The sequence below is a fragment of the Sorghum bicolor genome, chromosome 9, assembly GCF_000003195.3.
Source record: "Sorghum bicolor cultivar BTx623 chromosome 9, Sorghum_bicolor_NCBIv3, whole genome shotgun sequence".
Taxonomy (NCBI): domain Eukaryota; kingdom Viridiplantae; phylum Streptophyta; class Magnoliopsida; order Poales; family Poaceae; genus Sorghum; species Sorghum bicolor.
Genome location: NC_012878.2, coordinates 4,496,649 through 4,509,038, shown reverse-complemented (window position 1 = coordinate 4,509,038; position 12,390 = coordinate 4,496,649). Strand labels below are relative to the sequence as shown.

Here is a 12,390-nt window from a genome sequence, read left to right as displayed (position 1 = left end):
TGATGTCTGGTACCTGGACAATGGTCCCAGTAATCACATGACTGGAGATCGCCACAAGTTCAGAGATATGGACCAAACCGTGACCGGCAAGGTACAATTTGGTGATGGTTCATCAGTAGAGATTTTGGGAAAGGGTACAATACTGTTTCAAGGTAGAATAGGTGATCAGTGGGTTCTTAGAGATGTTTATTACATTCCTAAGTTAAGAAGCAATTTGATCAGTTTAGGTCAACTGATAGAAATTGGGCACCGGGTAGTAATGGATGATAAGGTTATTGAGGTGTCAGAGAAAAACCCATGGAGATTGATCATGAAAGTTCAGAGAAGAGGAAACAGATTGTACAAAATTGAGTTAGTCACAGTAGAGCCAACCTATTTTTTGAGTCATGCTAGTGAGGATGCTTGGTTGTGGCATGGTCAGCTAGGACATGTCAATTTTCATGCATTAAAGCAAGTTGTAGAGAAAGATATGGTTGGGGGTGTGCCACTGATTCAACATCCAGATCAGGTCTGTCAGTCTTGTCTGGCAGCAAAGCAAACTAGAAAACCTTTTCCAAGGTCATTGTTGTGGAAAGCAGATGAACCACTTCAACTTGTACATGTAGATCTTTGTGGGCCCATTACTCCATCCACATTGGCAAACAATAAGTATTTCATGCTTCTTGTGGATGATTGCACTAGATGGACTACAGTGTACATGTTGCAGTCAAAGGACCAGGCAGTGGATGCTTTCATCAAGTTCAGAGCTGAAGTGGAGAAAAGCTCTGGTTATGTGATCAAGGTCCTTAGATCAGATAGAGGTGGAGAATTTCTGTCAAAACATTTTTAGAATGTGTGTGTGGAAGCTAGGATCAAGCATCAGTTCACTGCTCCATATACTCCACAGCAAAATGGAGTGGTTGAGAGGAAGAACAGATCAATGATGGAGATGGCAAGGTCCTTGCTGAAGAGCATGGAGATCCCTGGAATTTTTTGGGCAAAGGCAGTGAGACACTCAGTCTATCTGCTGAACAGGTTGCCAACAAAATCCATGGGGTACAGAACACCATATGAAGGATGGAATGGCAGAAAACCTCATCTGGGACATCTGAGGGTTTTTGGTTGCAAAGGTCATGTGAAGATAATGGGAACACATCTAAAGAAACTTGATGATAGGAGTGTGCCCTTGGTCTATTTTGGAGTGGAGGAAGGCAGCAAAGCTCACATGATGTACAATCCTAAAACCAACAGAATTGTAGTCAGCAGGGATGTTGTGTTTGAGGAATCTGTAAAATGGAGCTGGGAGCCTGCAGGAAGTTTCAGTTTTGCTGCAAATAGAGTTGAGGAGTATGGTCAATTCTTCTCTGGTGATTATGGAAGTCTTGATGTTGAAGTTGGTGATGCACAGGGCACTCAGGATGTCAATGTGATAGGGGGAGTAGCCACTAGTGGTGAACAGTCAACTGGTGGAGGCAGTTCAGATCTGGGAGGTCAGGATGTCCAGTCTGAACAAAATCCGGCAACAGGTTCAGAACCAGTGACCACAGAATTCACCTCAGTTGTCAGGTGCTTGGTATGATAGTATGGATGTCGATGACAACCTAGATATTGACAGTGGTCCAGTCAGGTTCAGAAGCTTGAGTGATGTTTATGATGATTCATATGAAGTAGAGCTGATGGATGAGAATGTGGAAGCACTGTTAATTGAAATGGAGGAAACAGCAAGTTACAAAGAAGCTGCTGACAGTCAAGACTGGGTTGATGCAATGGACAGGGAAATGCAGTCCATACAGAAAAACAAGACTTGGGAGCTGGTCAAGTTGCCAGGTGGGAAGAAACCCATTGGTTTAAAATGGGTGTTCAAACTGAAAAGGAATTCATATGGAGATGTGGTAAAACACAAAGCAAGGTTAGTTGCAAAAGGATATGTGCAAAGGCATGGAGTTGACTATGATGAAGTTTTTGCTCCTGTAGCCAGGTTGGACACAGTGAGAGTGTTACTTGCACTAGCAGCTAATCAGGGTTGGAAAGTTCATCATCTTGATGTGAAATCAGCCTTTCTTCATGGTGAGTTGGAGGAGGAAGTCTATGTTTCACAACCGGAGGGATATGTTGTGAAAGGGAAAGAGCAGTTTGTACTCAAGTTGAGCAAAGCTCTATATGAACTTAAGCAAGCACCAAGGGCTTGGAATGTCAGATTAGACAAGAGCCTGAGAAAACTGAATTTTAGAAGATGTATGAGTGAACAAGCAGTGTATACAAGAGGGCATGGGAAAAATGCAGTACTCTTGGGAGTTTATGTTGATGACTTGATAATTACAGGAGGAAATCTAGATAATATCAAGCTTTTCAAAGAACAGATGATTAGTGAATTTGAGATGACAGATCTTGGTCTTCTTTCTTACTATCTTGGTATAGAGGTGGATCAGAAAGAAGATTATATCACTGTGAAACAGTCTACATATGCTAGGAAGGTTTTGGGGCAATTTGGAATGGGTGAATGTAATGCAAGCAAGTTTCCAATGGAGCCCAGAAACAAACTGAATACAGACAATGGAGGTAAGCAAGTTGATGCAACAGAATACAGAAAGATGATTGGTTGTCTTAGGTATCTGTTACATACAAGACCAGACCTGTCATATTCAGTGGGTCTAGCAAGCAGATTTATGGAGAAGCCAACAGTGATGCATGCTGGGGCAGTGAAACAGATCATGAGGTACCTGAAGGGCACTACTGAGTTTGGGCTGGTGTATGTCCAAGGTGGTGGCACAGGTGTGTTAGTGGGGTACACTGATAGTGATCATGGAGCTGATCAGGTTGAGAGAACAAGTACTGGTGGGATGGCTTTCTACTTGGGAGAAAATTTGATCAGCTGGTGTTCTCAGAAGCAGAAAACAGTGGCTTTGTCATCTTGTGAAGCAGAGTTTATGGCTGCAACATCTGCAGCAAGGCAAGCTCTGTGGTTAAGGAATATGTTGAGTGAAATCACTGAAGAGAAGCCAAGTGCAGTAACTCTTTATGTAGACAATAACTCTGCTAGAGCTCTGATGAACAATCCTGTGTTTCATGGAAGGAGTAAACACATTGATATCAAATATCATTTCATCAGACAGTGTGTAGAGAGAGGTCAGATTACAGTGAAAAGGGTTAGCACTGATGAGCAGAAGGCTGATGCACTGACCAAGGCATTGCCGGTGGGGAAGCTGGTGGTGATGAGACACCTATTGGGTGTCAGAGACCTTGGTGTTGCTATCTGACAGGTTTAAGGGGGAGAATGTTAGTGTAAACCTGTCACTGATGGTGTGGGACACATACTCAGGGAGCTAATGACGTGGACAAGGCGGGAGAAAGCAGATGTTTGAAAGCCTGGCGGGAACGGGAGTGCGTGGAGCGCGTGGTGACCGTGACCACGGTTCGGCAGTTTCCTGAAGACTGTGTTTCAGTCCATCTTGTATTGTGTTTAGCAGTTACTTTCATGTGTGAGTCGCATGAGTTAGGAGTTGGTATAGACTCCCCGATGTAAGAGGACTCACTCAGAGCCTCCAGTACTTTGTATCTGTGTATGTACTCGTGGAGAACGAGAGCGAAAAGGGGCGTTGTCACCCTGTTGCCCTGGTGGCGGTTGCCAAGCGTTCTTCCTGTTCTTGCGCTTTGCTTTCGATCTCTGCTCGATTGTTAGGCTAGCCACCATCATACTCGTGTGTTTGTGATCAATTCTTGCCAACAGTACTTGCACTGCTGCGGACGGCGCGCGGTGAGGAAGTTGAAGCCATCACGGAGGTTGACGTCGAAGGTATAGCCGGGACGGTCCTCGGCAGTGCACGGCCAGCTGTGCGCCGCCGTGAGGTGCTCGACGAGCGTCGTTACAGAGCCGACGAAGCTACAGCCGTCGCCGGCGGGGCAGTGGCACGGCGCATGCGGGCACTGCCGGAGGTGCTCCTCGCCGGCGTGATACACGGGCGTCGCATCGCAGCCGTAGGCCGCATGCGGACACGGGCTGCGGATGGAGTCCACCACCCGCTCCAAGACGTGGCACCGTTGGTAGCCGCCGGGCATGGCGACACCACACAGGTGACACTTTCGGGCATCCTTGAGCTCGTCGGAGCACGACGAGCACAACGCATATCCCACGGCGCACTGCACAAACCGGTCGGACAACAAATTGAAGCAGAGGGCGAATTAAACGGGTCGACAAATCAACGGCGGCGACGCAGGTATACCTGGAAGATGGGTGGCTTCAGCGGGAGAAAGCAGACGCCGCAGTTTAGCACGTCCTCGTCCACCACCGTGAGATCATGGACCATCGCCGGAGCTGACGACGAAGAGACCTTCTGGACGCCACCCACTACCACAAAACTGAATACCCTTGAGGGTCAAAAGCCCTCAAGGAAACCCCTAAAACCGCCAAGAAAATCAATATTGGCGGCTAGCACTCAAGGAATGGCCGCCAAGGATAGAGAGACAAGGAAATACTATTTTCTTGAGTGCCGGCCGCCACAAATCAATTCCTTGAGGGTTAAACCGTCAAGAAAATAAATCAGTGGTCAGATTTTTAACATCGTCAAGAAAATGTAACGACACCCAAGGATATAGGTTTCCTTGAGTGCCAATGACACTCAAGAAAATGTAAAAACACCCAAATGTAAAAACACCCAAGGATATAGGTTTCCTTGAGTGCCGATGGCACCCAAGAAAATGTAAAAACACCCAAGAATAGATGTTTTCTTGAGTGCTGATGACCCTCAAGGATATGCATGGAAAAAAGAGAAATAATATCATATTAGTTGTAATTGAGAATCGAACTCAAGACTTGATACTCTATGTGAAACTAACTTACCACTACACCACGAAGTCTTTTGTGACTAAGTGAATGTTTCTTTCTTTTTCTTTTCAGTTTAGTGGATCTTGTAATGAATATTTGAGAACCTAAATGATTTCAAATGAAAAAAGTTTGAATTATAAAGTTTTATATCTCATCGAGTACTATAACTTTGGTTTAGATTGTATCTCTATCTGAGGTCATTTGAAAGATTCAAAAAATTTAAAGTTTAAAGTTCTAATAATCTAAAACATATTTTATGAACCTCAAATAATTTCAAATAAAAATTTCATCAACTAAGAAGTTGTATATCTCTTCGGGTTCTATAACTTTGATATAAACTTTGCCTCCATACGGTATTATGTTACATTTTAGCTTTAAAATAAGCAGGCATCTCAAGCTAAGTGCTAGTATATGCATTCTCTAATGCATAACAACACAAAATTATAACTTTTATTAGATTAATTTACTAACAAAAGTTATATATCATTTTCCAAACATGTCAATGGAGCGTTCATGTCTATAAAATGCAATGTCTAATTAACAAGAATGCAATGAGTTCACTATATCGGTGGTTAAGAGAAATATGACTATAAATTGTTTTTTCCTTGGCAGCTACAATAATTTACTTGAGGGTTTACACCCAAAGAAACTAGAACTTCCTTGGCGGTTTCTAGTTACACCCAAAGAAATGTGAATTACCTTTGGTGGTTTATAATAACACTCAAGGAAATATAGAATTACCTTGGCGGTTTCAACTAGCACTCAAGGAAATATAGATTTAACTTAGCGGTTTGGTTTAGCACTCAAAAATATGCATTTTCTTGGAAGTTTTATACAACCCTCAAAGTAATTGTATATTCTTGGGGGTCTGAAGGAAATTGCTGGCCCTCGAGGGACCGCTTCGAAGAAGCTCCGGTCGTCCACCTGCACGAAGGCTCCGATCCTCATGCGCCCACGAGACAGGGTCGCATCTGCTTTGGGTCTCGTCCTCCGGCCGGCACCGGAGCCGGAGCCGCTCACCGGACCTCCGTCTCCGTGACCCGGTGTATGCTCGTCTCAACTCCTTCTGTTCCGCTCTTCCGGCCATCTGCTTTGGATGCCGAGTGGAAAGCAAGGTTTTCTTTTTTTGGTAGAAAAGTTTTTTCGGCACCTACAGATAAGAAATTTTAGACATTTTGGAAATTTTAGACTAAATTTTAATAAATTTAAATTGATTTTTTTAAAAAATTGGCGTCATCTTACTATAAAAACTTTCTAATCTATCACTTATCATAAATTTATATAATATCAACGAAATAATACAATATATCGTCGCGGTTGTACAACGGGCTGACGGTGGATGAGCTGCGTATTCTAATGCCATGAAATATGTGAGTGAGAAAATTAAATAATTTTGAAAAAAAATTAGGCTTTATTAAGACTAGGAGATATGGTAGATCATTTTATTATCGTTTAGAGTAATCTCGAAGCGAAACATGAATTTAATCAAAAAATTTGACTGATATAAAAAAAGTTTCAGACCTCAACGAAAAAAGCGAAATTTTAGAAATTTTGATGAAATTTTGCCAAAAAAAAACCCTGGTCACTGGAAAGAAGAAGGTACCAAGAGCATATGTAGTGGCGGCTCTACCTACTAGAACCATCTCTGCACAGGTAATGAACATCATGGATAGAGTTTGGGCTCTCAAACTCTTAGCCCCTAACATAAAATGTTTTGCTTGGAGACTAATTAGGAGGGCCATTGCTACGGGGGCTAGGGCAGGGAATTTGACAAATAAAATCAGCAAAAGTTGTGCTCACTGCAACCTAGTTGAAAACGACGCTCATTTATTTTTCCATTGCAACTTTGCAAGGGCAGTTTGGTTTTCTGCCAAAACTCCTTTGTGCACCTCTATGCTTCCTTCTGAACAGGATGGAGTGCAGGAAATTTTAGCGGCGATCATCAACAGGAACACTCCAGAATCTGTTTTGCTAAGAATAATGACTACTCTTTGGTTCATTTGGAAAGCTAGAAATGATTTTCGATTTGGCAGGAAAAAATAGTCTATTTTGCAGGTACATTATGCGATAGAAGCGGACATTGATGTTTTTGCTTCATGCAGTAAGTTTTCTGCATCATCAGAAAGTGTTTGCAGCGCGCCATATGCACAAAATTCTATTTCTGCAGGTCAACATATTGAGAATGAAGAACCACCGGAGCCTCTTCCATGTAATGAGTTCAGACTTGGCCTTATGGCCAATCAAGCTACTTGCAGGTATCCTATGCTACTCCGGGGTGTCAAATGCTACTCTGATGCATCCACTCTCCCGGACATGTTGGTCTCCGATCCAAGGAAAGCAGGGCTTGGGATTTTTGTCATAGATCCAAGAAACCAAGCCAGGTTCTTCATCAAAGCCAAGATCAGCAATATCACCTCAGTTCTAATGGTTGAGGCAGCTGGTCTCGCCTTGGCAGCCTCAATCATCTCCTTGCTTCAAACAAATGACATTTCATTCTTAACTGATAACCAGCAGCTTGTCAACTTCTTCAATGGCCAAGATCTCAACTCACCCCCTCTTTGGGAGATAAAGCCTTTCACTCAAAGGTTTTTAAATGAAGTATCCAATCAGAATATCCAAGTGCTGAAGATTGCAAGGGGTTTCAATGCTACAGCCCATACACTTGCTACTCAAGCTTTCAGGCACTTAGATGATCAGTGTAATCTACCTTGTATAACTTGTACCAATGAGTCTCATGGTAGCAGTTGCCCTCTGCATGCGGCACTGCAATCTGTAACTTGGGATTCTTTCTCCCTCATTGCAGCTTCTTGCTGCTAGTAATATATAAGTTGCCTTTCGTAAAAAAAAAACACCCTTGAAAATCACATCATTTTTTTGAAATGGCTAATAATACTACCTGTACCTGAATCCAAAAATCACATTATGATTGAAAATATTGTCCACTGATTTATTGTGAGACAAAAATACTATTGACTGATCGAAAAAATACGGCTTATAAGGTAAACCAACAGAGTACTTAATAAGAAAATTAATATATTTTAGGCCTGCTTTTGATATTGACTTGTTTGGCATGTACCTCTGACGGATAAAATGAAATATACTGCATATATATGTCAAGGTGTGAAAAGGCTCTGGACATCAAAGCCGCCGTGTTAGACCAGCAGAGTTCTGAATACCGCCAGTAAACTACCGATCTCATTCTTATATTTTCTCTTAGATTCGTAGGTGAATATATACTGTTAAATATATACATACAAATGTGGATGGTTCCAGTTACAAATATGCATGTGAGAGTGAGACTACATTACCGCCAGTCGATAATGAATTCTTTGTTGAGTAAAACCATATGCATATATATGACATGTTTAGCAATCATTCAAGCGCTCCATGATTCCAAATTCTAATAAATTATGCTTAAAAAAGCAAAATACATGGGAACGAAAGTAGATAATTAAAACAAATATACAAAGAGAGAAAAGATCAAAAAATATAAATTTTGGAATTTTGAATGCATAAAAATACGAAATGAATAAATATAAGTAATATTATATATATAGAGAGAGAGTTATAGACAAGAAAGAAAGACCTAATGGCACAACGTCTTAACAACACCACGCCATCATAGAATGCAATAGCAACATGCCAACATTGTGGCAGACCGCTCTGCCTAGCTTGTAGTATGAGTAGAACCTTGGCCGAAAAACCATGGCAGATCTGTTATAAAAGAAAAACAATACTAAATAGATATTAGATTCAGCTAATAAGTTCAAAACAAATGATACGATACTGTAGGGAGACTTATAAAAACAGACATAATGGCACACCATCTCAATAGCACCAAAATCAAATCTGAACGGATATATCCGACTGATGTCCGAAGGGATACCGCACAAATATTATCGCTCATCGTCAATGTAACGGTCTAATTTCTCCGGTCATAGTAAAAATTTTTATTTGTTAATCATCTAATCTTGTTGGCTACCATGCATTGCATTAAAAAAAAGTACGAGAATCTGACAAGTTTGAGATGTGACATCTACCGAACTTTGGCCGCTAAGGCCTTGTTTAGTTCCATAACATAAAGTCTTTTAATGTCACATCAGATATATCGGCACACATTTGAAGTACTAAACATAGTCTAAAAAAATAAATTACAGAACCTGTCTACAAACTGTGAGACTAATTCATTAAGTCTAATTAATTCATCAGTAGCACATAGTATAGCAATTAGTATCTAATCATAAACTAATTAGGCTTAAAAAATTCATCTCGTGATTTTATAATCAAACTGTGTAATTAGTTTTTCGTCTATATCTAACACTACATGCATGTGTTCAAACATTTGATGCGATGAGATATAAAATTTTTAGATGGAAACTAAACAAAGCCTTAGTTTTGTACTTTCCTATTTGGACCTAGTCAATCTTTTGACCATCAATGGTCAATGCTCAGACGTATAGTGTCACAAAAAAATTATCTGCCACTTACTCGATAAAGCCTTTGTTGAATGTCACACTCGACAAAGAGCCTTTGGTAATTTTTTTGTCGGTAAAGGGTTCTTTGCCGAGTGCCTCAAAGACTTTGCCGAGTGTCTTCTATCGGGCACTCGTCAAAGATTTTGACGAGTGTCTTCGGGAGCCCTTGGCAACGAAAAGTTGCTGGCAATTTTGTAACTGACGGTCGCTTTGCCGAGTGTTCTCTGGGCCAGCACTCGGCAAAGGCGAAAAAAAATTTCCAAAAATTATTTGCCGAGTGTCCTCTTTGTAGGCACTTGGCAAAGATTTTTTTTTGATTTTGTAGGCACTGGGCCAATATACGACCTTTCGACACTTTTTTTATACATTTCAATTTCTCTCCCAGAATTATTATCTCAAAACTCTAATTTAGACCTTGTTTAGTTCAGCCCAAAATTTAAAAACTTTTCGAGATTTTCCGTCACATTGAATCTTGCGACATATGCATGGAACATTAAATATAGATAGAAGAAATAACTAATTGCATAGTTTATCTGTAATTTACGAGACAAATCTTTTGAGCCTAGTTAATTTATGGTTGGACAATAATTACCAAATAAAAATAAAAGTGTTATAGTACCTAACAATTTTTCACCTCTTCAATTAACAAGGCCTTGACTCTCTCGTGAGACTGTGCAGGACGGCTAATGTGATGCTAGGTCGGTTAATATAAAAGCCGTTTTCAAAATAGCTGGAGACAGATTTCAAAAGTTGGAGCAATATAAAAGTCTAGTTTCTCGGTTGAGGGAGGCAAATCTAGGGCCTCTCGCGTAGCCGTTTTCAAAATAGCTGGAGATAAATTTCAAAAGTTTGAGCAATCTAAAAGTCTAATTTCTCGGTTGTGGGAGGCAAATCTAACTTGCATTGTGTAATACTCGAGGGACATTAGGTGCTTTTTCGACTTGGCAATGACTAGGGCCCATTTGGATGGTAGAAACGAATCTGTTTCTCACATGAATCACCAAAAATGCTTGGTTCCACATCGTAAACTTAGTCGTTATGTTTTGAACACATGCATGAAGTATTAAATATAGATTATTTATAAAACCAAATATACAAATTAAGACTAATTTATTAAGTCTAATTGTCCATGATTTGATAACATGTTGCTACTGGACCATATGCTAATGATGGATTAAGTAGGCTCAATAAATTCGTCTCATGATAACTGATAGATTATATAATTTATTTTTTTATTAATATCCGAATATCTTATATGACACTCCATTTAACACCTCAACTTTACTCGCTGGATGGGAGAATCGGAACGGAACCGATTCTTTTTCCTTCGTAATTCGAAGTGGCGACAGAGTAGTTTGACTCAGGGATTCGCCCGTCCCCTCATGCACGCTCGCCCGACCTCTAAGCCTCTGGCTTTGACCACTCCGCCCCGGCACATCTCCGTTGAGACCTGCACGCGGTAAAGTTTATTTAGCCTATCAGTTCACAATCAACCATTCGCATTTCCAGGAATCAAGGTTCATATATAGTAATCTGCACAGACCTCTCCAATGGGCTTCCTAAACCTGACGACTGCTTCCAGTTTATGGTATCAAATCCAGTTATTGGAGACCCCTGAAAAGGATGGTATCCTGATCAAATTTCGTATTGTTATCTAGTAATAGACTGGTAGTGCTGTAAATTATAGAACCTGCTGGATATCTATGCCACTGCTCACCAACTGGTTTAGTTTCTGGACGTGTCTGGTCTGGTCTGTAAGGGTTGATCCCTGTTCAACGACATGCCAAAGGTTATTAGGCCTTGTTTAGTTCACCCTGAAAACTAAAAAGTTATCAAGATTCTCCGTCACATCGAATCTTCTGGCACATGCATGAAACATTAAATACAGACGAAAATAAAAACTAATTACACAGTTTAGCTGTAAATCACGAGACGAATCTTTTGATCCTAGTTAGTCCATAATTGGATAATATTTATCACAAACAAACGAAAGTGCTACGGTACCGAAATCTTTTCACTTTTCGGAACTAAACAAGGCCTAAGTGTAGTTGTTTGTGGTGTTTGTTGATTTCTAATATCTCTGTTTAGGCTCAAATTTTTTGGTTGGATACTGTAGCATTTTCGTTTTTATTTGATAAACATTGTTCAATAATGGAGTAACTAGGTTCAAAAGATTCATCTTGTGATTTACAGTCAAACTGTGCAATTAGTTTTTATTTTGATTTCATATTTAATACTCCATGTATGTGCCGCAAAATTCAATGTGATGGAGAAACTTGAAAAGTTTTTGGTTTTTTGGGTGAACTAAACAAGGCCTTATTTTCATCCCTACTTTCAAATGACAGTTGCTCTACCTGATATATTTCTACATGATCTGTAAGGCTAGACTACTTGCTAGTAATATATAAGGCTACGTGCAGTCTATGTTTGTTTTCAGGTCACATGATCTATACCTACATAAATTGACAAACGGCCGGGATGGTTTCGTATTTCTCACATATATATGGCTGGGCATAGCTGTTGAAGAGGACGACAACAGCTAAGATGCTTAGCCGAAGATTTAAAACAAAGGGCAGGTTTGATACAGTTCACAACAGCTTCATAAGCTGTTGTGAGCTGTTTTTTTTATCAAACATTTATTTTCAAAATAGCTTCATAGGTGAAGTTGTTTTTCCCCTCCTCTCACAAAGATATAAGTTTGGATGCAGCTGAGAAAAGTAGGTTATTGCAGTTTTCTCTCATTTTTTTCTCTCAACTATGCATGAAGTAGTTGGTGAAACTTAAATATTTTTTTCAAAACAGCTTAGCTTCATCTAGAAAGTTCATCTAGAAAGTTGTTTATGAAGTTATTTTCTAAAAAGTTAAATGCCAAAAGACCAAAGATCGATATATACAATACTCCCGGACCAACACCAAAGCCATAGCTATATACTCCGTAAGCTAAAAGCCAACAACGTACAACAGCCTACTACAGTACAATCGGGAGTACTATATAATAAGTTCCCGGGCCGCACGAAGAGGAAGGTGCAATGCAACGACGATTATACGTAGTATTAGGCAGCAGCAGAGCACACAGGCAACAGCGCTAAAGCTTGGCAGCCCCCAGCCCCAGCC

General features: G+C 40.4%; 1 protein-coding gene across 1 annotated transcript; it reads right to left on the bottom strand.

The window, feature by feature from the left end:
- LOC110430257 (putative E3 ubiquitin-protein ligase SINA-like 6) lies at positions 3,670-4,283 on the bottom strand. Its single transcript, XM_021447594.1, has 2 exons — positions 4,200-4,283; positions 3,670-4,116 (listed from the first exon to the last, which is right to left on the bottom strand). The coding sequence occupies exons 1-2, from the start codon at positions 4,281-4,283 to the stop codon at positions 3,670-3,672; spliced, it is 531 nt and encodes a 176-aa protein (XP_021303269.1).

Coding starts and splice junctions, on each gene's coding strand:
- LOC110430257 (XM_021447594.1), bottom strand. CDS start 4,283: ATGGTCCATGATCTCACGGTGGTGGACGAGGACGTGCTAAACTGCGGC. Junction 4,117..4,199: donor TGAAGCCACCCATCTTCCAG/GTATACCTGCGT, acceptor CGGTTTGTGCAG/TGCGCCGTGGGATATGCGTT.